Genomic DNA, 25550 nt, shown 5'->3' on the forward strand with positions numbered 1-25550 from the left:
CGTCCAATCTGGTATTTTCAGTTAAAACTACCACTGAAAATAGTGGTAAGAGTAGGATTTTTATTTTTAGCTGTGCTAGGGTGAGAGACATACCCAAAGATTTGCATATGTAACTGCAGTGACTATGTTATGCAAAGTACTGATTTAATACAGTTGCCCTCCACATTTTCAGGTTTATATATTTTGTATTTGTAAATAAAAACGGATATTAATCTAGAATGTCACTTCCATTTCACAATTACGTTTGATTTAATCTTTCACATAAAATCCCTTTAAAATTAAACGTTCACTTCTTGGTTGAGTTGTAACTCCACGTGTTGACCATTAGGTGTCGCCATTGTTCTGAAAAAAAAAATATAATCACATTCTCTCATCAAGCCGTCAAGAGAAATGAAAATGCTACATTTAATGTATTTGATGAGCCTGTTATCTCTCACTACGGCCTGGTTCGATATTATTTACTCAGAGCACCTTCCGTGTGTTACTTCGAGTAATATAAAATATTCACATTTATAGTACTCAATATAAGCGTTCTGAGAACCAAAGGATGCTGATGGAGGCTGTTGCTGCCGGAGCAGCCTGGATAAAGGACAACAAATAGCAGCTGGAGTGTCACACTTCTCTTTCCCTTAGAAAACATACATAGCGAGGAAAACGGCAAATTGCATCTAGGCGCAGAGACCGACAGATGTTTACCAATAAGGTAATGCTATTTTATAGCGCTTGTGAAAGCCGGAGAAAATGCTTTTAATGTTCTATATAAGCATAGCCTGCTACAACTAGTTAGCTTGCTATCTGATACGGCTAGCAGGTTATCAGGTGGGGTTGTAACAGCATCCTAATGGCTGGTGGATAAGCTTTAGTACCGTTTCCTTTAGCTGTCTACCAGCTGTCTGTGACGGTTTCATCTCTGTAAAACGAGAAAACAGAAATATTTATATTCCTTCAACTTGTCACCACGTCCTGTTTTCCTTTAGGTTGTCATGGAAACGGCACTTTCGCCTGAAAATGTCAAGTGTTCCTCTACCTTTAGGTTCAGTTATAATATATAAAATGTCATATATTCAGGAGGGGTTCCCAATTATTACTTGCATCCTGAAAAACATAATGATGTTGATTTATGTTATCATCTAAACATTTCCTTGCATGGTCACGGGGTTAGGGGACTAGTCGACAGTCCATCACGGGGCAACAGAGCCACACAGGAATACAACCATGCACACACTCACACCTAAGGACAATTTAAAGAATGAAAAAGTCTTGTTTTGGATATGATGTGTGCATGTGCACAGGGAGAACATGCAAACTCCATGCAGAAAGACACCAGGCCATGATCGCCTTCCTGCTGCAAGCCAACAGTGCCACGAACTGCACCACTGGTGCAGCCAGTTGTTTTATGTTCTGTATATAGTTTTACAATTTGTAGCTATTGATTTAATTGGGTACATTGTCGTTGTTTAAAATAAAACAGATTTAGTGGATTCATTAAAACTTGAAATGAGCTGAATGAACTGTAATCTTTTGAGGAACAATAAAAGTAATTAGATATAATCAAATTTTTCATTTAAATGAAGCATTTAAAAAGTCAATAGACCATTAGACTGTAATGTTCAATATTTAATAACATTTAGATGTGTATAAGGATGTATCAGGACGAAACAGCTCATAAGTGGAGTTCCTTTGCAGTGTGGAAAAGTATTGGGGCTTTTTTCAAACATTATTTCTTGTCTCATTGTCTGAACACCATCCACCTTCGTGTGCATTATGTCCATCCATCCACCATATTTTACCTAATTTGTTTGTTTGTTTGTTTGTTTGTTTGTTTGTTTGTTTTTAAAAAGCCAGGATCGTAAATTGGAAACTTTTGTATTTATACTTAAAAATTTGACAAATAGATGGGGAATTCAAAAATTTTGCATCTGAAAAATGATCCTAATTATCGTTAGGTGTTTAATGATTCTCATGTATGCTTCTGTTATTGTAAAGTCTTTATTGTTTATTTCATTAGATTTTGCCTCTTCAGTTTTGTGTGCACTGATTCATCCTCATTGTTTGTGCTTTGGACTGGATTCCTTAGATTAGTGGGGGGGGGAGCGGATCTGTTGACTGTTTAAGTTATTTGCAGTTTGTTTTTTTTCATTTCATCTATGGTTTCTATCTGATCTCATGATCAATATTTTTTAACTGTTTCCTAGCAACAAGGGCTGACTCAGCTTTTACATCAGTCTCCCCTATTTGCAGAAACATGATAGAGTGAGAACTCTAGCAGCAAACTATCTTTGACGTGTTTTTCTTCCGTAACCATGTCAACAAGAATTTAGACAGTTAGGAGAAAATAAAGAACAACTGAATGCAGTACACACGCTTTGCACCTTGGAAAACTTTTGTCTTTGTAAGTATTAATGGCATATGGAAGAGACTTAGACCTGTTGTTTTTCCTTTGGTTAATAAATGTACATGATCTTTGAGTGTAACATTAAGATATGTGTATTATCTAGCAATGTATTTTTCTTTCTGTTATATTTCAGTTACAAAAATCCACTTATAAGATTAGGGGTGCTCTCCCACTACAGCACCCCTACACTCCATTTTTGAATGATGCTTTATTTAGGAGATATTCAAAGCACAGTGTTATTGTTTTCTTACCGAACCTTATGCTTCTCCACAACTTTATCTCTGACCGGTCTGCTGTGTTCTTTTGTCTTTATGACACTAAAATGTCTCACGATTAGGCCTTGCTTTGTGTGGTTCAGTCACATAAAACCCTAACGAAATAAATAGAGGTTTGTGGCTGCAACTTGACAAAATGTGAAAACGTCCAAGGGTGGGAATATTTTTTTGCAAGGCACTGTAAGTAACAGCCATTATCCATATTTAATAATAATATTTTGTAGATGCAAGTACATTTATAAAACCTCTTAGGATAAGAATTAAAAATTAAACCAAAATAATATTTAAAAATCAACGTCTTGTATTTCGGAACGGCCGTGCAGACTGAACAAGATGGAAATAGTTTTGTTTGCACCGACTCAGGGTGTCTTTGAAGCTCACATGGCATTTGACAGCGTGTGTGTTCCTCATGGGATCCTGTCTGAGGCCCATCGCCCGGTAACCTCTCTCCCCGTTTTGAAATTAGCTCCTAAGACATCCAGAGTTTAGTGTGCAAATCTTGTTCTACTTTTAGAGGGGGGTTCTGCCCGTCTGCAGTGGTCTCACCTCCTAGCACAAACGTCACGGCAGAAGAAGAGACGTCCCCCTCACCCCACCAGACCCTCAGCCTGCCGACTATAGTACTATTATAGTTCAAGCAAAGGCTAATTGTTGGTCATTTACAAAGGCTGCACAGTCCAAGCCTTCGGATGGCATTTCTGCCTCTCTCTACTGTAAGTGATATTACAGGGGGGCGATATCTGCCTCCTTGCATTGTTCTCCTATAAGGTGATTCAAAGGACGCTAAATACTTATTTAGTTGCTTTAGTTCTTGTTTATTTCTAGCTCTTTACTGCTTGTTTTTGTCTTCAGGGGAGACGATGTTACCGATTGTGGGTTTCACACTCCTCTGCCTCTGCTGCTGGGCATCTTTCTACTTCATCTTGTGCTTCTTCAATGGACATAGGAGCTACGAGTGGAACTGTCGCCTCGTCACCCTGATGCACGGCATGGTGGCGATTTGCATCACGGCTTACGTAGGGTATGTGGATGGACCCTGGCCATTCAAGGAGCCAGGTAGGAAACGGATATGGTGAATTTTTTTTTGCAGAAATGTAAAATCTCATCGTTGCTTTTTATATATATATACTTAAAAAGGTTTTTCCAAGTGATTGTATTTTTGTATTTAAAGAGCTGAAGTCTGATTCTGTTTCTTTATGTCAGGCACCAAGAACACCCCCTTACAAATAATTGCCTTGGTGATCAGTCTGGGCTACTTCCTTTTTGACATGGCCTGGTGCTTGTACTTCCACACCGAGGGACTAGTCATGCTGGCCCACCACACCATGACAATTCTGGGAATTATAATGACCCTGTGGCTGGGCGAGTCTGGAATCGAATCGTGCGCCGTTCTCTTCGGCAGCGAAATCACCAACCCCCTCCTGCAGACGCGCTGGTTCCTCAAGCAGACGGGACGCTACGAGACTCCGCTCGGGGACGCTGTGGACGTCCTGTTTGTGCTGCTGTTTGTTGTGATGCGAATCTTTGTGGGAGGTACAATGCTGTACTGTGAGCTGATCTCGCCGAGACCCTTATTCCTCATCAAGTGCGGAGGAGTGGCCATGTACGCTCTGTCCTGGGCCTTCATGGTGGACATTGTTGGCTTTGTAATGCGGAGGAGCAAGAGATGGCACCAGGAGAGAAACCAACGGCGGAGGGCTGCAGCTAAGAAGGACTGACAGGCGTTTCGGCCTCTGGACGAAATCAGTTTACCTGACTTTACATCAGCTTTTCACTTCAGACACTCAGTGGATTTTTTTTTTTTCAGTCTACAGGAAAATCAGCTTTCTGCATTGACAGATTTATAAAAAAGTTTGTTTTTTGTTTGTTTGTGTAAATGGAATGCACTATGCCATCTTTTTTGAAAAGTCTACCATGTGTGCATTTAAAAAATATATATTTTAGTTTATATGCACCTGATGATTGTTATTTCAAAGGTACAAACAACATGTCTATAAGGAGGACTGAAAACCAAAGCACTTTTATAAAAACACATGTTGCTTTCAGCTGCTGTGAACTGTGGCCCAGTCTTTTGTGGTGGTGCTGTTCCAAAAAGGGAGTTTACAATTTAGAAAGTGAGACAGTCAGACCTCGGGTGGCTGTTGAACAGTTTTTCGTCAGACAAAAACATTAAGACAGCTTTCTGTGCTTTCTTTCAGTTGTTTTTTGTTGTTGTTGTTGTTGTTTGTTTGTTTTTTTTGTTTGCTCTTAGAGAAACACAGTGCTTATTTGAAAACACAATACAGTTTGGGACATTGTTTTCCACTCGCGTTGTGAATGTGCTAATGTGATAGATCTACACAAAATCCTGCAACGTTGTATTTCATTTCCTGTCTCTGTGAGCTAAAATGATCCTGAATTACTTATTAACATTTTACCTTTATTTGTTGTATCAAAGCCTCATTTAATTGTAATAGAGTAAAAACAAAATGCCTGGTGTAACTAGTTTAGAGAAAAAGTATTTGGTACTAGAACCATTATATTCAGATAACTGACATTCACTGAGTGTTTATGTGATTGTTGAGAAAGTCTCTTCAGTCTTTGTTGACAGCAGAAATGACCCTTATTGCAAATTATTTGTCTGGATTTTGATATTTTTTTTAAGGCACTGATGCACTTTTTTAACATCCCTACTCTGTTTGCTGAATCTTTGGAACACACAGGCTCAGTCAGCCAAAATGTTGGAGATCAGGTTTGAGTTTACAGCATCAATCCGTGCCAAGGAAGGTACCAAGCCATCAGCTTTCATGTTTGCTGACACAATATCTTTGTCATGAGGCATATAATCATTTGTTTTTAAAGAGAAGAAAGTACAAAAATAAGTTATCTGTGCCTTATCTAAAATGTACTTACCCCCCTTTGTATGTTATGTTTTTCTTTTCTTGTGCTGTGATCTAAATGCTCTAACACTAGACTGTAAAGTGAAAACATTGACGATGGATTTATTTGTCTTTGTAATTCCTGATTGAAATAATAATTAAAAAAAATCTTTGTGTATGTTTTCCACATCAAAATGTCGCCTGAGAATAAATAATTGTCAGTAGCGAAATCGGCATCACGTATATTCAGATGAAGTGAAGTTACCACAGCCGTCCACAAGATGGTGGTATTTCAATTACATTTGAATGACTAGTGAGGTAATATCCGTTTTACTCCTCATACTGGATTTAGGTGTTCTATCTTGTTGTTTTTTTATCTATGCAAGATTTTAAGACTTTCAGAAAAGTCCATGTCGTTTTTAAAATGCAAGATATATATATATATATATATATATATATATATATATATATATATATATAAAATAGGTATTAAAGTATAATACTGTCTTTTAGGTGGGATTGATCAATATGACTAATACACAATAAAAGAGAAATGAATAAAATTTCCTTTTGAGATGAAAAATGTGTTTTTGTTTTTTTAATTGAGTGCAAATTCAGTGCACTTACTTAGTAAAAATGAATCCAAAAGCTGTTGGAATCACTTACACAAAAATGCATCCAAATAAATCCAGCTGACCTTTCATGATTTAGCAAATAGCCATTTCAAATTGCTTCTAAAATACATAACTAGTTCATTTTTCATCACTGTTTTAATTGTCAAATAGTAGATTTAATGAATCTCTTTTCACCTCTTAACCTTTGCCTTACCTCCGTGCTTTTCTGGTTTGCACACATGGGGACACAGTTTCCCAATTGCTACTGGATTTCAGGCCAGGGCTCTGACTTTCTAGCTCTAAAAACAGTTTTTTCATAGGCACACTTAAAAACCAATTGGGAGGAAATGTTCTTGTAGATCGCCTCAAAAATTTAAATGTTTTCTTCAGTAACACATTTGCAAAAATAATCACGATATATGGCAACTCTTCAATGTCTGCTTTGAAGAGTTACCATATATTTTGGGTATGTCTTAATTACTCTCAATCAATATTGAAAAATGCAAAAATATATCATTTCAAGTACATTTAATTTCCGTGACTGAAATGTGTTGCCCTAACCAAAAACACAAAAAAATATATGTTAGTTTGTAAATAAACTGAATTTGATCATTTTGTTCTTTCTTAGCAAGCACAAAAATTATATCTGCCTCAGGCTTGATTACTGTTTACGTGACGAATACAGTCATACTAGGTCATATCTTTACGAAGTCAAAAGGATCAGCTAACCAAAGGCCTCTCCATTTCTCCATGAAGGGTTTTTAACCACCACCTGAATTAAGTGTCATCGGTTAGGTGGGACGAGGAGGTCAAAGTGACACAAGGTCAGGATTTAGTCAGACTGTTTTTGTCAAACTTTACATAAAATCTCTCAAATCAAACTGCTGAAAGGGTCGACAAAGAGATATGACTTAACATTTGGTTTTTGACACTATTTTCTCATGTGGATGCTCTACTAAACATTAAGATGAATTTAATCTTACCCCTTAACTCTGTTGCTAGGTTTTACATATCCTTACTGCGGGAAAGGAAGTTGTCCCCCTTTTATGTTGAGGAAAGGAAAAATGTCAGAGCTATCTAATCCGTATTTGCTCTAAGTCTTTTTGTGGGGAAAGCAACTATTCCTATGTTTGTTGTAAAATCCAATGCGCCATGCATTGGTATGTCATTTTTTTAATGTATTTAATAAAGTAACATAAAACCAATGTTGTATGCTACATTTTGTTACAGCTCAATATCTATACATAGATATTGATGTTGCATATTCTTATTTTTAAGGAGTCTGAGTTTTTTCAGTCATTAACAGAGGGTCACAAACAATTTTGATCCATGCATACATTGTAGGATTATGGATTATAAAAGAAAATATGTCCCTTTGAGAATAACTTTCAAGCATAATTATACTGAAGATAAAGTAAATTATATTTAAACAGCACTGTACATTATTTTTACTACACAATTTTATGTTTTAAAAGTGATCACTTGAATACCAGACATTAAAAATATAATACTTCTTGATAAAGAAGAATTATGAAAGAACCTGTTAGAATGGAACAATTAAAATAAAATTTGTTTTGCAAAATGCTGTAATTTTACATGTGTAGATTTCAATAGTTCTCCATAGAAATGATGTTAATTTGACACAATTTGACTGCTTAAAGATAGATGAATAGCTTAGTTAAGTGAGAATCATTTTTAAAATTCTACTTTATTTAACTCAGTTTTAATTAACTTTTAGTATAATTTTGGATTGTTCCTATGTTAAAATTATTTTTTTTAAATGAAGCTAGCCTGCGGCTAATGCATAAAATATTTATTAATACAGTATGCTAATAAACTTTTTGAATCTATTTCAAGAAGGTGACATGCAAATCTGTTCCCTGACAATGGCAACAGTCGCCTCAGGGTACAAAAGCTTATCTTGTTTGCGAATTTGACTTTAATGGTAGCCCTGTGGCTAAATTGCAGGATGCTAAATTGAGTTCTTGCTCTAACAAAGTAACTTTCTCCAAGTGCAACTCTTATCACAACTTTCTATAAGACATTTCATTTTCAATGATTTAAACACAAGGAAATTAAGTTTTAAGTTTTTTAAATACATTTAGACAGATCTATCTATCTATCTATCTATCTATCTATCTATCTATCTATCTATCTATCTATCTATCTATCTATCTATTTAGCTATCGCTGAATATTACAGTAAAAAACATGCCTTTTTCAAATGCTAACGATGCCATTTAAATTTTAATAATTTTATTGGGTAATATTTAATGCTTCCCAAAATCCATTTTTATAGTGTAATTACAAATGCTCAGCCTGGATTTGTCTTGGTAGCGCGAGGCCTGTAAGAATGCATCACATACTGTAGGAATTGATATTACGTTGTTGTTTCGTGTGGAAGTAGCAGTTGGAGGGCTGTTGTCACATTTGTAAGCAGTTTAACAATAATGTTTGCTAACGTTGTGATGCAACTAAGCATTTTCCCATCTCCCGGCGGAAGTGGTCAGTGGAAGCGCTGGACTCCAACTGGTAGCGGGCTAGGGCGTTGCTAGCGGCAGAAAGTGGGATTTTTTTCGCTACCTTCCCTCAAGTTATACTCTTCTACTCGCCGCGTCTTCCATCGGAAAACAGCGCCTTTTGCGTTTGCCAAAAGTTTTAGGGCCTCTCCGAGGCTTTCGGTCGTTGTTTACAGAGGAGCGGTGGATAGTTTGTGTCCCGTTAGCTGGCCGCATAGCTAACCTGCTTTCCATCCACGGGAATTCTGCCGAGAAACGACCGAATTCTGGAAACATGGAGTCAAGCAACGTAGCGCTGTGCTAACCGACTCCGCTGGATTTTCTCTTTGCTCCCGGAGACTTTTCAACACGGAGACATATCGCAAGTTAGTCTGGACTCGAGAGGGTGTTGTTACATATAATTTTCCGTCGCGGCTCGGCTCATTGTTGTGAACGGGAGTTTGCTTAGTTTGCACTCGAAACAAGAGCACACACGAAGCAAAGTTTTTTTTTTTTTCTTCTTTTTTGCTGAAAGGGCTCATCTGTTTTGTTTGCTGGTAGCAGGCGAGATTTAACCCCACCAGTTTACCGTGAGAAAGGATTTCCAAAAAAAACCCCAGCCGTATTTCTTCTTTTATATACATAAATATGATCATCTTAAGCCGCTTTGTTTTTTAATCTCAACATTTAGCCGCAGTTGTTTTGCTAACTTGTAACACGGCTCGTTGATACTCGCTACTGAGCGATTCTCATGATCACGGGAGAGTCGTTCCCGCAGCCACAGGCAGGCATTTTTGGGAACAGGGAATACCAAATGGGACTGCAGGAATTTCCAGCATCTTTAAAGATCATTTAGACACCGAGGCCACTCGTAGCCGGTCGAGGGGTGGTGGCAGACGGACTGCATCGCTGGGCCAAGGTGTCTGGTGCTGCATTTGGATTGTTTACACGTTTCCTACCGGCGGAAGCTGGGGATGTGAATGCAAAAAAAAAAAAAAAGAGTCTCGCAAGGAGTTCATGCATGCACGGCAACTTGTGTCAGCTGGAGCTGTTTTTATATTTATTGTTGCTGGCAAAAAGCTCTACACTGTAAGGTCCTTGCTGCTGTTTCATTTCGACAAGGATCACCTGTAAACAGGATCAACCAGTCAGTGTTTTATTAGATTTTTTTTTTTAATTAGATATATATATATTTTTTCTTATTTAATTTTTGGACGTGCCTTTCAGCAACTTAACTGTTTTTTTTTTCTTTTTTTTTTAACCAAAGGGAGTTGATTCTAAGCACCGCTTATAAAAAAAAAAATCTTTGCCTACTCAAAAGACGAATGCCGGAGAAAGAAGCTCCTGGAAGTCAGGTCACCACGCTCTGGAAAATGCTAATGGGATATAATTTGCTGCAAATCTAGAACCGGAAGCCCAATGAGTGACCCACAGTTCAGTTCCACTGACAGGTAATGTCTAATCATCCACTGTCTGAACACACACACACACACACACACACACTGATTAAGCCTTCTAAGGTCATGGTTCTCAAACTGTGGTACATGTGCTACTGGTGGTACTTTGGCAGCTTTTAGTGGCACTTTAAAAAAAAGAAAAAAAAAAAGAAGTGGGCATCAGTTACTTCTAGTGTGAATACAAACAAATGAAGTCCAAATTAGATAATATAAGCACCAATCACCACTCCAAAGATAAGATTCTGGATTTTTTTTTTTTTCTTTGATTGGTTTCATTTAGCGGATCAGAACTAAGAACTCCTATCATTTATGGTCTTCAAACACATCAACCAACAACATGCTCTTTGATGTATTTTTGTAAGCATGACAGGTAGCTCAATCAGCTCAAATAGATCATACACCACAAAGGAACATTTATTCTACGTATGAAAGCCATAATATGATTAAAAAAAAAAATCATCAGAAGTGTTTTTACTTTAATTGCTACAGAATATTTTATGCCAGGAAGCCAAATTGGATTTATTGGACGAGGTTGTTGAAAATTTTCCTTCTCAAATTCTAATCTTTATGTTAATTTCTCCAAGTTGGAGCATTGAAATTGTAAGTTTAGAGCAAAAAGGAAACCCATAATAATGAAACTGCATACTTCAGAGTGGTGCAACACAAAGAGATGACGATGTTTTTAAAGAAATAGTAGTTTTTTTAATCCAGCGGAAAGTGGGAAGTTCTTAGAAGTATCTTGACATCACAGCATCTGCCCCTTAGCTTAACCGATTCTTAATAAATTAAAACTAGTGCCTCCGTGTTGGCTGATGTAGTTTTAGATGGAAAAATGCCAGGAGTCCTTAGTTGAACAGTTGATGACCAATCAGCTGTCAAGTGAAAATTCTCCGAGTCTGATCTCTGGCTGATTGATTGGTGTTTTACCTCAACTGAGTAATAAAGCCCTTCTCTGTGGATGTACTGGGAAAACTTGATATTTACTGAGGGTAGTGCTAATTATAAAACTCTGAGAACCATTGTTCTGGTATTTTAACCTGACTGTCTAATTGCTTGTGCACAGCAACATCCCTTTTTAGTAAACCTTTTAATACAGATTACTCTGTGTTGATGTGATTAGTTACAATAATGGAATTATATTAGTGAAGAAGGACATCAAACCTTAATGGAAACTCTGCCAACCATGGGTAATGTACTTCCTGCCAATGAGGAGACCTTCAGTGTGTTTGTGCTAGGAAACAGTCCTCTCTAATCCACGTACACCTTTCAACATCACTATTACCCCTAAGCCTTTAAAGCTAGCCCTCTCCTACACCTATTAAAGCAATCTCTGGATTTAAATAAAACCTTGGCTGCCTGAGGTAATCGCTTTATCTTGGCAGCTGTCTGTCCAAAAAATCAAAGGTTAAACCACAAGGGCTAAATAACATGTTTTTTTGGGAGCTGAATAAAAGAGAGCCATCCGCGTGTTTGATGGCAGTGCATGGAGATGCAGTCAGTGTACATCCCTGCACGCTGCCTTGTGTCATTACAGGAATGACTTCCTCTGTGGGTTTCGCACCTTTAGGGAATAAGGAGGTGACTGTTCTCAATCTGACGTACGTACGACAGTGGAGCAGAAGTGAAGCTGGTGCATTACATCAAGCCTTCCTCCCTCCTAGAATCCCACATACCTGCAAGCAGAGCAGCAGGCCAGCCAAGCTTCCTGGAATGTGTTTGTAGACTTGGAACAGAGGGAAGCTTATTGCACAGGTTGGGATGTGAAATATCCTCATGGCTTTGAGCTGGAGGCTAAAGCCCAACCCATTTTACTTGACCCCCTTCCCCCACTGAAATGATGGCAACAGTGGCTGGCACCAACTGCAATGGTAGTGGTATTTTATTTTTATGTGTGTGTGTGTGTGTGCGTGTGTGTGTGTGTGTGTGTGTGTGTGCGTGTGTGTGTGTAGTTTGTCTGATGGTATTTATGTGACTGGCTAAGCATGGGTTGGTATGGGATTCTCACAGTATGATAACCTTGATTTTAAAAATACAACCAAGTTCCATGATTTCCTGATATTTACTGGAAAATATAGAAGACAGACTTATTGGGTTTATTTAAAACAGACAATAACGCTTATTAGGCCTAAGCAGTGAAATGCTGTGAAGGTCTGTTGTATTTCATAATGTTGTCAAACAGATGATTGATTAATTATACAAATGTCATCGAGAACATTTTCTTAGTATTTTTGAATTTAATACATAGACTTAAGCAAAAATAAATAAATAAATGAACACACTTAAATTAGTATTATTCTTATTTGCGCTTTTACAAATGGATCATTCTTTGCTCTTCAGCTGTTTATAGCGTAACGCAAGTATATCGTTACCCTGTGATTTTAATTCTACTCTTGCATTAATTTTGTCTACTTCTTTTAAGAATAGAAATATTTATTGTCCCAGAGTTGGGGAATTTATGAACGTTTTTGATTTATCTGTATGAATGGTGTTGATGAATGATAACAGTTCCATTAGCTGACTCTCGGTTGCTAGGCAACAGGACATTTTTTATTTATTTATGTTTTGTTGGCTCTATCTGAAAGTAGTTTGACAGGAAACAGGGTAATGAGAGAAGAGGAAGACATGCGACAAATGTCACCAGGCCGGGAATCGAGCCTGCGACCACCGTCACGAGGACGAAGGCCTCAGTACGTGGGTCGTGGTTTGCCCCTGCGCCACCACAGCGCCCCCAGCAACAGGACATTTTAAACATTTATTCCGAAGGGGTCGCGATTCCAGTTATGGTCCTTTTCTTTCTCAGTAAAATAGTTTCTGATATAGTCAGCGTCATACATATGTTCCACCATGCTCACTTGGCACATTAAAGAAAACAACAGTGTCTTCTTATATAGTGTAAAATGATAGGTGTCTGTTAAAGGACATTATTACCACCTAATACAGTGTACAGTATGCAGACCCCACTGATGTTTTTATGACACTTTTTGCCCAGACAAAGGCCTGTGACCCTCTGACACTTTTAGGTCAGGACCCACCAGTTGGAAAAGATGGCTTTAAACACACTGGTTTCAATGACATGATGCAAAATTTCACTGGTTTTGGAATTGTACACATCGATACTGTTAACTGGTCCATGCCTGTGTTGATTAAAATGGTGCATTAATGCTGAAATCTGTGATGGAGACAAAATTAACAATACTTATACTGGAGTTAATCTTAAATATTGCATTGTGGCTAGCTCAAAAATACAACACAGTACATTTTGACGTATTTTGTTTTAGCTTTCATTAGATTATCAAATTGTAATATACTATCAATGTATATATTACACAAATGTGTTCTCCTGGGCATGTTTGTATGTTGGGATCCATGGCTTTTATGCTCCAATAATTCATTTTTTTTTTACCCTCCATAAAGAAAATAATATAGCTTAATGTATTATCTGAAAGATAAAGAGCAGATTTTACAGTAGGCCTTCCTTGCAGCTAGCTGTGTGCCTCGGTTGCGAAACCAATTTGGTTACTTTCGTGTAGGATGCAGCTGCTCATCGGGGTGTATGTGAAAAGCGCTTGATAGTGCTGCGTTTCCTTCGCTTCCTCTCGCTTCACGTGCAACGCTTCGCAGCCTGCGTTTGCAGCAGCGTCGGCTTTGACTGCAGTCAGTTTAGTGTGCCTGCTAGGTCTTTGTCACAGAGTTCTGCTGATCTCCACGTTTTCCCACCACCTCCCTACCGAGGTCCTCCCGGAAACCGGTGCTGTTGACATCACTGGTTGTAAACAATGGTTTTCAGTGCAAGCAAATCGTCCGTCCAGTGCATATTCCTGCAGCTGTTTTGTCATAGAAGTCTGAAAAATGTCTGTCCAAATGTCAGTGCGTTTTGCACCTTTTTTTTTTTAGAATTTTTCATCAGAAGTAAAAATCCTTTCAGGGTAGATGTGGAGTATGTGTATTTCTGTAAACAGTTAATGCTTGTTAAGTAACGAGGACCACAAAGTGACGATGTCAGCTCTTTTTGACAATAACACGGAGCTGAAGTTTATGTTTGCCATGCTGCAGCGCAGTTTGTTTCCTCGTGATAAATGTTTTCGTGAGTGTTTCTGACAGCTTGGCTTGCTGGTATGCATCTCCTCCATCTTGGCAACCTTCCATGATAATGCAGCATCCTTTCATTCCATCAACTTAGTGCTGATGCTAAAGGAGCTGCGTCAGCGGCTCTGAGCTATGCATCAAAAACGAGTATGTAGAGATAAATTACGGACAAGAGCTGAAAAAAGGCTCAACGTAAGGCACCAACTGCATGTTTCTTGCAAAGAAAAATAAAAAGGGAATTTGATTTCAATTACAACATCTTCGCATTCAGTTACAATATTCCTTCGATAGAGTATGGGATTCAACATGCTTGTTTTAGCTAATAAGTTACACAGATCTTTAAAGGCGTCTTAAAATTGCTTTGTTAAAATGGTGATTGATACAAGCAAGATGGTGTTGCTTTGACAAGCGGTTATGAGAGCTTACAGCATTACAACTTATAATACTACAGCAATAGCAATTGTTTTACTTAAAACAAAAATTCAACAATTATTACTACAATGATTATTATGCTTACAATAATGATATTGATACATGGACAATGTGAATGAACACGAGTGGTGATTTACACATGACAATGATTTGTCAGTTTCTTTCTGCTAAAGATAGGAGCAAAAAAAAGTGAAATTCTACTGCCTAAGTAATCAGGTCAACAGTGTCATCAACAACAGAAGGTTAAAATAATAGTTTTTTATTATTATTATTACTTTTAAAATATGAAAACAGTTGTGGAAAGTGCAAGGAAATGTAAAATACATTAAAACATTGCTAAATTATATAGTTTTTAAATGAACATGCTTAATTTAGGAACTATTACCCTTTTTGCCCTTCTGCTCTTTAAAGAGAAACGGTTAGTCTAAGAAGCTAATATAAGTTGGTCATTGAGCAGGGATATGTGCTCATCTAACAAACCTGCGTCTTTTGTGTAAACAAAAATAGTCATCTGTGAATGTCGGGAACATCACTGGCGAGTCAGTACGTTTCTGTTCGCCAAGAGATATTGGTTCAGAGTAGAATAACTTAAGGTCATAGAGAAGTGTCCAGATCCATTCCCTGAGAGTTGCTCTCCTTGCATCCCTAAATCACATTTAGGTGTCTTTATATTTAAAGACTTTACTTTATTTGAGAAGTCCAGAGGATTCTCTACCAAGAATACTCCTTCTTCTCCAGGTTTTAAATAGCAGTCCATTTAAATGCTAAAATACTTACTCTCTAGACTAATTATGGGTTAAAAAGTAACTGATTGCAGTTTTCTTGGACGATCATTGATCATTAATCTTTAAAAGTCTGACCTGTTGATTCCGAATTTAGCCCATACGGATTTGTTTATTCTCTGAGATATTGCTAAACATAGCAAGAAAGTCGTTGAGTTGGCAACAGTGGGGTGACTATTATTAACTGCAAACGTGCAGACATGACCTGCTGGACCCGTCTGTGTGTCAAACTTCTCTCATGGCAGAGCAAAAATTGACAGTAGTTGACTTTCTGACCTTTGATGAGATCGGTGGATAAGATTGCTTCACATCCAAGTATTGGCAGATCACAGATCTTCCAAAATTAAGGAAATCGGGGCCGATATATCAGCTGGCTGATTTATCGGTGAATCCCTTCTTTTGATGTAGATTTTAAATCCGATATGAGTCTCGGCTCCTTCAGACTAGTGCCAGCAGAAATAGGAAGCACCTGGTGGAACTGCACATCTCCTAAGCTTATCAACTACTTCTCAGTTTAATGCTACTAAGAACCGTTGAAAACAGCATGTTGATTGCGGAGAGCCGGAAAGAGCAGGAGCTTCTTAAAGAGACATAGGCCCAATTTCAAGGCATTAATCTATGAAGTCAATTTTTTTTATAAAAAGAAACAATTTCTACAACTGCAGGTAAAGTTACCTAAAAAAACATACTGAATGGAGTAAGTCCATTCTACTCAACATTTTTGTGACCCTTCAGATGCTACTGAGTACATTGTAGTTTACTTTAGTTACAATGTACCACTTTGGACTGTACAATAACTTTAGCTACAATAACCACTTTGGACTGTTGAAATAAGAGCAACACTCACAAAACAAAATTAAAGCCATCACGTTTTTCACAGCAGGTATTTGTTGTTTTGGGCATTATATGACTGGTTTAACCTAACCACTGTTACACACGGGAGTAGTGAGGCCTTTTAAAATGAAGCTTACGGAAAATTTCATAATAGAAGCCTCAATATTCCTTTCTGCAATTGCAAAGCAAGGCTAAAATGCTTATGTTTTTTGAACAATAACATTTGTTGGTGTTTGTTGTTAATATGTTGCTAAGAGATTAGCTTGTTTTCTGGTGGCGAAGTGCCACGAAGTAAACATCTGATTTTTACTTTTGCAAAATATACCAACTGTAAATTTCTTGTGTCTAAGCAGATGAGCAGTATTTCAAAAGAGCTTATGTTTAATAAACAATAATATTACTTATTAATTTGGTGGTAAGAGATGTATAAATCAAATTTTTACTTTTATGATATATTTACCGCCAATGACAAAAAAAAAGAAATGCACTTTTGAACAATAACAATATTTGTTGTCAATCTGTTGCTAAGAGATGAGCTCGTTTTCTGGTAACCAAGTGCCACGAAGTAAACATCTGATTTTTACTTTTGAAAAATAAATCAACTGTAAATTTCTTGTATCTAAGCAGCATTTCAAAATAACTTATGTTTAATAAACAATAATATTACTTAATATTTTTTTACTGGTAACAGATTACTTTTTTTCTGGTAACGAACTGCCACAACGTATAAATGAAATTTTCACTTTTATAATATATTTACCATCAATGACAATAAGTAAAAAAACAACAACAAATCTTTAACTTTTCTGCCAAATTCACCAAATGCACAATTCTTAAGTAGTAAGTAGTATAAGATAAGTAGTACTCGAAAGAGCAGAAGAAATATTGAACAATAACAATATTTGTTGTTAATCTGTTGCTAAGAGACGAGCTCGTCTTCTGGTAACCAAGTGCGACGAAGAAAACATCTGATTTTTACTTTTGAAAAATTAACCAACTGTACGTTTCTTGTGTCTAAGCAGATAAGCAGTATTTCAATTCTTGTTAAATAGTAAGTAGTTTCTTAAGATAAGTAGTATTCAAAAGAACAGAAGAAATCTTATGTTTTTTGAACAATAATATTTGCTGGTAATCTCTTACTAAGAGACGAGCGCATTTTCTGTTAACGAAGTGAATTAACATTAGTACAAACAGCAGTGCACTGCCCCCCACTAGCAGTCAAGCCTTTTCCCTAAAATAAGCTTTTAAGCTATTATTTAATTTATTCACCATGTTTAGCACACTGAATGGAGGAAGTCAATGTAAGACAACATGTTAGTGATACCTCACATGCCCCTGGTAGCACTTAGACTAATAGTAGCATTTTGGCTTATTTTAGCTAATACACTAATTTTAACATACTGAATGGAGTAAGTCCATTCTACTCAACATTTTTGTGACCCTTCACATGCTACTGAGTACATTGTAGCTTACTTTAGCATTGATGCTAAATTTTAGCATCAGAACGCTGGGTTCCAATCGATGGGCACACTTTGGCAGGCCCCATTTAATTTTTTTCAGAAATTTTCTAGTTTATTAAAAGTATTATCCATATAAAACTTTTTTTATTGAGGGGTATTAGTGGGGTGACCTAATCTGAGGTTGTTCACTGTATGTGTCAAAGCAGAGTGACTGTCCAAACTTCTTGATAGAAAATGTTTTGCATTAAAAAAATAATTTTTTCCTAAGTGTAGCAACATGTACCATGTTTAAAGTGTAGCTTAAAATGTGCAAATGTTGGAGGTTACAACAATCCCCTGTATTAAATAGAATTCACACGACTAAATTGGCCTACGTGTTTCAAAATGTCCTGCGTGAGACACTTCCAGCAATCAGAAGATTTTGCTGTCACTTTCATTTTTATAACTTTTGCCGAGTATCACATTATGCTTGATAACAACTTATACGTTGTCAGTACTTCTCTTCATTTGTCATATTTTTGCTGTTCATCATCCAAAAATTAAGTTTGATTTGGCTAAGAAGCTGAAAAGGAGAATCCTTAGCCTGCATTCATCTTTTTATGCTGTTCCCACTTGTTATTACAAACATTAAGAACAAGTGCAAATTGACTTATAAGTCAAAACATTTTGAGCCAAAGTGTTTGTATCCATTTTTGAAAAAATGAGAATATTATTGTTTATAATGTACGTGTGTTAGTAAATTGAACGCCTGATAAAAAAAAAAAAAAGAAAAAAAAGAAAAACACTGATAAAGCTTGGAAAAGGATTAGAATGGCAGAGAATTAAGAATCAAGCCTTGCCTGAGGGATGGGGATGTTGAAGAATGGGCATTAGCAAGGGCACTGAGTGCCTGGGGAGTTTGGGGTCTTTCACCCAGCTTTGTGATGCTGATGCTTCTGGACACCTCTTACAATCCTGTCTTGTTAGCCACAAGAGCTTCAGGGCTGGACATTACTTTCACTCCATAAAAGACTGGATCACAACAATAGACTAAAGAGGGACAAGGAGAGATTTGTCTTGTCCAAGTGTTATGTCCTCACATGTCCATTTAACGGTTCATGACCTTAAACTTGGCTAGTGCCTTATAGCTAACAACACTATCTCTCAGCCCCGGTGTCCTGGTGATTGTAGAGCGTCATTGTAAGCCTATCTCTGTTAGAGGATTTCTTTCCCTTTAAATGTGTTTGAAAGTTTTATTTGCTGCTGTCGTGTGCTGCGGGATTATCTGAAACAACTGGAAATGGACGGTGGATTTTAAAAAGCACAGTCAGGTATAATATCGGTGTCATGTTTGCGACTGCTGTTTTATGCGATGGAGGATGTTGTGTGAAAAGTGGTGCTGGAGAAAGTACGAATCTACCTGCCTCAGCAGTGTTATTGCAGTGTGTCTGCTTATTCCGGGGTGACACGGAAGACAATCAAGCGCAATTCCTAATGTGATATTACCTTTAGGAAGTGAAAACATAGAAATCTATGTAGAGCAATGCATAAATAGTTAAGAGCTAATGAAAATAATTATGGATTTTCCTGTAGAGTTTCCAGAGTAGGCGTTGTTCTTGGTCTCTGAATGTCCTTCTTCAACCTGTTCATGTTGGATTAATTTAAAGAGCCCTATTTTCTGTCTAAAATGACAAAAGAGGTGTCACTAGTTTGCCATTATAACATAACACCTACTAATTTTAGAGGTTGGCCAGGATGGATTTTTTTAAAGGCCAGTGTCAATCTTTAGAAATCAGAGCCTCCGATGCATGCTGTGATTTTTATTTTTTTTGTAGCAATTGTTTTTTTGTTTTTTTTTAATAAAACAAAATTATAAACATAATTATACATTAATTGACCAGTCCAACAAATTAATCACCTTGAAGGAATCGTCCAGTTTATTGTATTTTGGTACTAGAACTAATAGAGGGTGCAATTTTTTTCTTCATATTAAGTGGTAGCTCCACTCAATAAATGAGTGGAGCTAAAGTGCACACTAGGAGCCTTATGGTGCATGTCCTAAATTGGCAACTTTAACTAGTAAAATTTCAAACTATATATGTTGTTATTATAGATAGATAGATAGATAGATAGATAGATAGATAGATACTGCATATAAACACTGAGAAAAATACTCAATATCAAACACTGCTTGAAATTCAGTGTTTCCCATGTTTGTTTTTCTTCTAACACATTCTGTTCTTAGTGTAAAAAACAATATTGCAATATTTTAATCTTAAATAGACATTAGCCAGTAAGTAGCAGACAATTCAGCCCTCATTTATATAAAAAAAAATATAATTTAGATCAGCCTGTTTGGGAAAACTATAGACAATGTCACACTTAGTACAAGTGTTAATGTCATTTATGGGAGTGTAATTGATCCAGTTGTACAATTATTATTTTATTTTGTAGTCATTTCTTCCATTTGCCTGACAAGTTTCCTGTTGATACAATTATATTTTATTATTGAGGGACAAAAAGCCTCTTACTGAAATTAATTACATTAAAAGAATAAATAAATAAAACCTGGATGTGTTTAAAGGGTAAACTTTACCAAATAGGCAGCTTTGGACTGTTGTTTGAACCAAACAAGTAAACTATGATCCAAAAAAACCCCAACCCTAGAGTAATTCACTTACAGTGGGAATGCAAAAGGCTATCCAGCAAACCAGGCACAATAAGTGATCCAAGGAGAGGAAGTAACTTTGATTATGAGTGTGATGAAGAAGTGAACCTTATTAGGAAGGCATGCATCTGGCATAATGTTTAATATTGAGATGATTATGTGATAAACCCATAATTTCCTCTCTTGTCTGTGTCTTCCATCATGGTTTCCTCACCTCTTTTCATGACCTCATGCATTTGAGCAACTCAGATCCTTTATCAGGTTTGAGAATCAGTGACACTACCAATCCATTTGCACAGAGGTGCTCCGTTGCTGAGTGGTGCAGACACAACCGAGTAGCAAATCTTGTACATCATCTGTTTTTAATCCACTACTGTGTCATAGAATCTAAATTGTTCACACACAAATGAACTGCGTGTACTTTTTTTTATTTGCCAAATGCTGCTGCTGTCCTCTCGGGGGGGCTGCTTATTTTACCCCTTCACCATTCCATACCCTGGGCATGAAAACTGCAGGCTTACTGTTCTTAACAAAGCGGCGGATCGCAACTTTAGCGTTGTTGGTGGTAAGACCAGTGTTTTAGAGATTATTACATCACCATTTTCTCCCGTCGAGTATCCAAAATGCTGCCACAAATAATTTGAAAGCGACGGAGGCCTTTTTAATGCTTTCGTAAATGCGTGATGTATTGTTGAACCGTATCAACACAATAGGACACATAATGAATTACTTCCTTTACTGCTTCAGCGGCCGGGGGAGCTCTCCGGGAGCCTTCCCCAGCTGGTAGGGAAGCTTCCCCGGCTGGGGGAGCTTGCTTCTCTGAGGCCGATCTTTTTGATCCTTCCCCGGCTGGGGAAGTTGGCTCCTTTGAGACAGTTGAGTCTGAAAGCTCAACTTTTGATTTGACGAAGGTGGCACTGGATTTATGAAAAGAGTGCTGTTCAGAGCAGCTTCCCTGGTTGGGGGAGCTCTTCGGGAGCCTTCCCCGACCGGGGAAGCTTGCCAGGACTAGAAAACTGGACCCACGAAGAGAGCGCTGTCCAAGAGAACGTTTCCTCAGAAACCATAGAGATTGTCGAAAATGAGACAGAAATTGAATCTTCTCTTGAAAAAACGAAAATATAATAGAACCACTTTTGTTTATATTTTCAAGTATGTTAGGGTTGTGTTTCTTGTTCTTTCCGTGGGATTTTATTTACTGTGGGGGTATTTTCAAGTTTTTCATTTTTCTGTATTTTGTCTGTGGATTTGTTTATTTGTTTGAATCATCAAGTCAAGCATTGAGCGCTTAGCTTTAAATTTAATTACATTTAATTAATTCAGTTTCAAAATGGGGTCGGGGGTTGCACAGTGGCGCAGTTGGTAGAGCTGTTGCCTTGCAGCAAGAAGGTTCTGGGTTCGATTCCTGTCCCGGGACTTTCTGCATGGAGTTTGCATGTTCTCCCTTTGCATGTGTAGGTTTTCTCTGGGTACTCTGGCTTCCTCCCACAGTCCAAAAACATGACTGTTAAGTTAATTGGTTTCTCTAAATTGTCCCTAGGTGTGTGTGCGTTTGTTTGTAATACCTTGTGGGGACGATTTTTCTGACACATACTACGTTGTGGGGACCAATTGCTCCTTGTGGGGACCGAAGCCTGGTCCCCACAAGGGGGTCCACGACCTACTGCCAGCCTCCTCCAGTCCACGAGGTACTGCCAGCCTCTCTGAGATGGTTTGCTGGGTCAGAGTTAGGACTAAGGTGTGAATTGAGTTTTGGTTAGAGTTAGGGTTAGGTATGGAATGGTTATGGTTAGGAAAAAGGTAAAGGTAAGGTTTAGGCTGTAGAAATGAATGGAAGTCAATGGAAAGTCCCCACAAAGATAGCCACACAAACATGTGTGTTTGTGTTGTGTGCATGGTTGTTTGTCCTGTCTGTCTCTGTGTTGCCCTGCAACAGACTGGTGACCTGGTACCCCGTCTCTTGCCCAGAACGTTAGCTGGAGATAGGCACTAGCAACCCTCTAAGGGACAAGGGTGTACAAAAGATGGATGGCTGGATGGATGGATGGATGGATGGATGGATGGATGGATGGATGGATGCCAAAGGGACATTAAATGTTGTTGTAGCTCATCGAGATTCTTCAAAGAGTCATTGAAGATGGCTTCATCAGACAGTCTGATGAAGAAGATGGTCAGGATTGTCCCTAATTTTCTTGATTCTATGAAGAATCCTTCTCTGCATGATCATCTCCAGAGTTTCCACAGTCATCCCCAGAACAGAACCAACCTTCTTGATCAGGCTGTTGAGTGATTTTAGGTCCCTGGCTCTGATGCTGCTGCCCCAACAGATGACGCTCTCAACAGCAGACTGATAGAAGATCTGCAGCATCTTGGTGCAAACCTTGAAGGACCATAGCTTCCTCCAGAAGTCCAGTCTGTTCTGTCCCTTCTTAATATTAATTATGATAATTTTCAGAATAATTATTATTAATAACAACTACAATTATTACTATTAGTAATAGCATTATAATAAATTATTGTTGTTTTTTAATAATAGTGATGGTAATAATAATAATAATGATAATAGCAATAATAATAATTAGTAATATAATAATTATTATTATTATGTAACATATAACATATGTTATGTTATTATTACATATTTTATGTTATAATGAAATATAACATTTTATTTTGTTATATTGTCAAATAACAAAATAAAATACCTCTGTATTTTACCAAACATATTTGTTATTTTGTCATCTAATTATAAACAAACATTTTAATAAATGAACTACAGGTTTATAATACTTGTCAGGCTACAAGCCCAATAGAGATTCAGATACTCACTCTAGAGTAAAAATAGATTAATTTTTCTTCTTTAGAAATTAACAATGAATCCCAGGTCTTCAGTCATAACATGTACAGTTACATATTTTCCTGGGCAATTTAAAACTTCTTTAATTCTGTATTGAGCTTATTTATCATATGTAATTTTTGGATAATATTTTTGGGGGGTATGTATACATTTGTTTGTAGGATGTAGATGTGAAGCTAACTGCTAGCACAGACCTAAGGTATAGCATGCAGCCGACATCAGAAACAGCTTACTAATAGATTTTATGCCTGTTTTTTTCCCCCCTATTTTTGTGCATAACATTATAAAATATTTAAGATAAATATTAATATTAAATATTTAATATTTAAAAGTGTGACGATTGCAGGAGTGCCTAAATGTAAAAATGTATTGTTTACCAGAAAGCACAATCAAATAACCCTCGCTGGGTTCTTCACAGAATAAATCCAGGAAATAACCCTATATATGAAATAAGTACCATATTTTCCAGACTGTAAGCCGCACCCCCAAAGTTTTTTTTTTATTTTAAACCCAGTAAACATACACATATAAGCCACACCGGGCTATAAGCCGCAAGGTTCAAAACTTAGGAAAAAAGTTGCGGCTTATAGTCCGGAAAATATGGTGTATGAAAAAAAATCTAAATGCTCTCTGGTATTGTACAGGGGGGCCAGACCAAATGTGGAGGCGGGCCGGATCCGGCTCGTGGGCCGTAGTTTGGGGACCACTGGCTTAGAGTAACTAAAGCATTACACATACACCTATGCAAGGAATGTCAGTGTGAAAGGGGCTTATGTTTCCAGGTGTGTGTGTGTGTGTGTGTGTGCGTGTGTGTGTGTGTGTGTGTTTGTCTGTCAGGCAGACACCTCTACGAACATTGTTCAAAATCTTGGAAAAAGAAACCAGAAATCAACAGCAGCAGAGAGAACCTGGTACAGTTTGGATTTCAAAAAGCCTGACTAACTAAGGGAAGTCACTCATTGATTACCATTGGTTTCAGGTCTGGCAGCAGGGCTCGCGAATAATCAGCGGTTTGGACAGGTTAACACCTTTCTTCCTTTCCCAGTGCTCGAGGACAGCAGACAGCATAGCGTGAAGAAATGTCTATCCCCCGGCCCTCATGTCAGGAATCCCGATGAGGTTTATTGGGGCAGAAAGGGCGCAGATTCCCCCCTCAGGCTGTAGCTTGAGCTACAAAGCTATTGGTCTTGTTTCTTTAACACACGCCACACCTCCCTCGCCTTTTCTGTCTCATTCGCTTATTTAATCCCTTTGTTCCTTAAAACCGTGTTGCACTGGGGAGTGCAACATGACAAGACTGTGAAAATGTACAGAAACTACTTTGTTTTATATCTGTGTAATACGGAAGTTGTTTTTTAAATAAAGTATCTGGGTAGATGGGTGTAGAAAATTTGCAGAGAGTGGAAAGTAGTGACATCATGCAGACTGCCTGTTGGTGTGTCAGTCGACTATAAAGATTAGATAATTGTTTTTGTATTCATGTACCTTCTCATTGGCTGGCTGCCAGCATAAATCAGACTGTATCATTATACGCATAGGGACAGACTCACAGGTCAGCTTTAGGAGGTGCTCTCAATGGTTGGCTGGTTAAAAAGCAGTGATTGCCAGTTCCATTCGATACTTACTAGGCAGGCCAGCAGGCATTACTCAGCACAAATAACAACCTGAGGACGGCACACCAACCACACAGATTCCAAATGCAGTTTGCCAAGTTTTCCAGTCTAATCTGTCATCTCAGGATGTGCTTTAAGATGTGATGTTGGATTAGACACACCTTAGTCTAAGCTCTGCAGCCCTGGGGGCTTCTGTCAAAGCTGAATGTTTCTGACTGAATACTGTGCTGTGAAGAAGTACCTGAGTTTTTTTTTATTTTTTTTTTTTTTTTTTTTTTAGGTTTCTTCTATATGTTGATGTTTCTTCTACTTTTTGTCAAACATGAAATGTTTCAAATGATCAAGCATATTTTTATATCAGACAATGACAACTTGAGCCAATTGTTTTGGGGAAAATGCTACCCAGACCAATGTGAGAAAGCAGTGGTTCTCTAAATAAAGCTAGTTGCGCACTGTGGGCACGTCTATGTGTCTGCTATAATTGGCAGTGAGTCTTTTTGATCGCCCATGAAGGAATTTTGACCCAGTCTTCTTTGCTGAATTGTTCATTCATCAGGTGCTGATGCAGCAAAGCACCCTTCTAATATGCTGTTCAGCTCTGTCTTGCGTGCCTCCTGCCACCGCCATGTTTGAATGTTTCATTGAAGTTCCTTTTAAGTTCTCTGTTAGTTTCACACCTGATGTTATGGGATACACACTGTTCCACATTTTCTCCTTTTGTGGACAGTGGATCTAACTGTGGT

At 37.7% G+C, this 25550-nt stretch overlaps 2 protein-coding genes across 13 annotated transcripts in view; both read left to right on the top strand.

Annotated features, from left to right (window-relative positions):
* Positions 1 to 356: 356 nt before the first annotated feature.
* tlcd5a (TLC domain containing 5a) lies at positions 357 to 5758 on the top strand. Of its 6 annotated transcripts, XM_008425661.3 has the most exons (4): positions 726 to 2392; positions 3185 to 3383; positions 3523 to 3726; positions 3874 to 5758. In XM_008425661.3, exons 3-4 carry the CDS (start codon positions 3531 to 3533, stop codon positions 4386 to 4388), a joined length of 711 nt encoding a protein of 236 aa, XP_008423883.2. In that variant the 5' UTR covers positions 726 to 2392; positions 3185 to 3383; positions 3523 to 3530; the 3' UTR covers positions 4389 to 5758. The 6 variants fall into 6 exon arrangements, with proteins under 6 accessions (XP_008423882.2, XP_081470622.1, XP_008423883.2 ...); XM_008425660.3 differs by lacking the exons at positions 726 to 2392; positions 3185 to 3383 and adding an exon at positions 357 to 703; XM_081614496.1 differs by lacking the exons at positions 726 to 2392; positions 3185 to 3383 and adding an exon at positions 357 to 703 and having other exon boundaries at positions 3617 to 3726.
* Positions 5759 to 8475: 2717 nt separating this feature from the next.
* arhgef12a (Rho guanine nucleotide exchange factor (GEF) 12a) overlaps positions 8476 to 25550 on the top strand; it is a 58928-nt gene continuing 41853 nt past the window's right edge. For 6 of the 7 annotated variants that reach the window (XM_081614522.1, XM_081614524.1, XM_081614526.1 and 3 more), the window contains exons 1-2: positions 8476 to 9786; positions 9907 to 10090. In XM_081614522.1, the coding sequence (XP_081470648.1) occupies positions 10059 to 10090 (32 nt within the window). In that variant the 5' untranslated portion in view covers positions 8476 to 9786; positions 9907 to 10058. The remainder of the gene's footprint in view (positions 9787 to 9906; positions 10091 to 25550) is intronic. The other variant, XM_081614523.1, reaches the window with a different exon arrangement.

This window comes from Poecilia reticulata, chromosome 13, assembly GCF_904066995.2.
Source record: "Poecilia reticulata chromosome 13, P_reticulata-male-v2, whole genome shotgun sequence".
Lineage (NCBI taxonomy): Eukaryota > Metazoa > Chordata > Actinopteri > Cyprinodontiformes > Poeciliidae > Poecilia > Poecilia reticulata.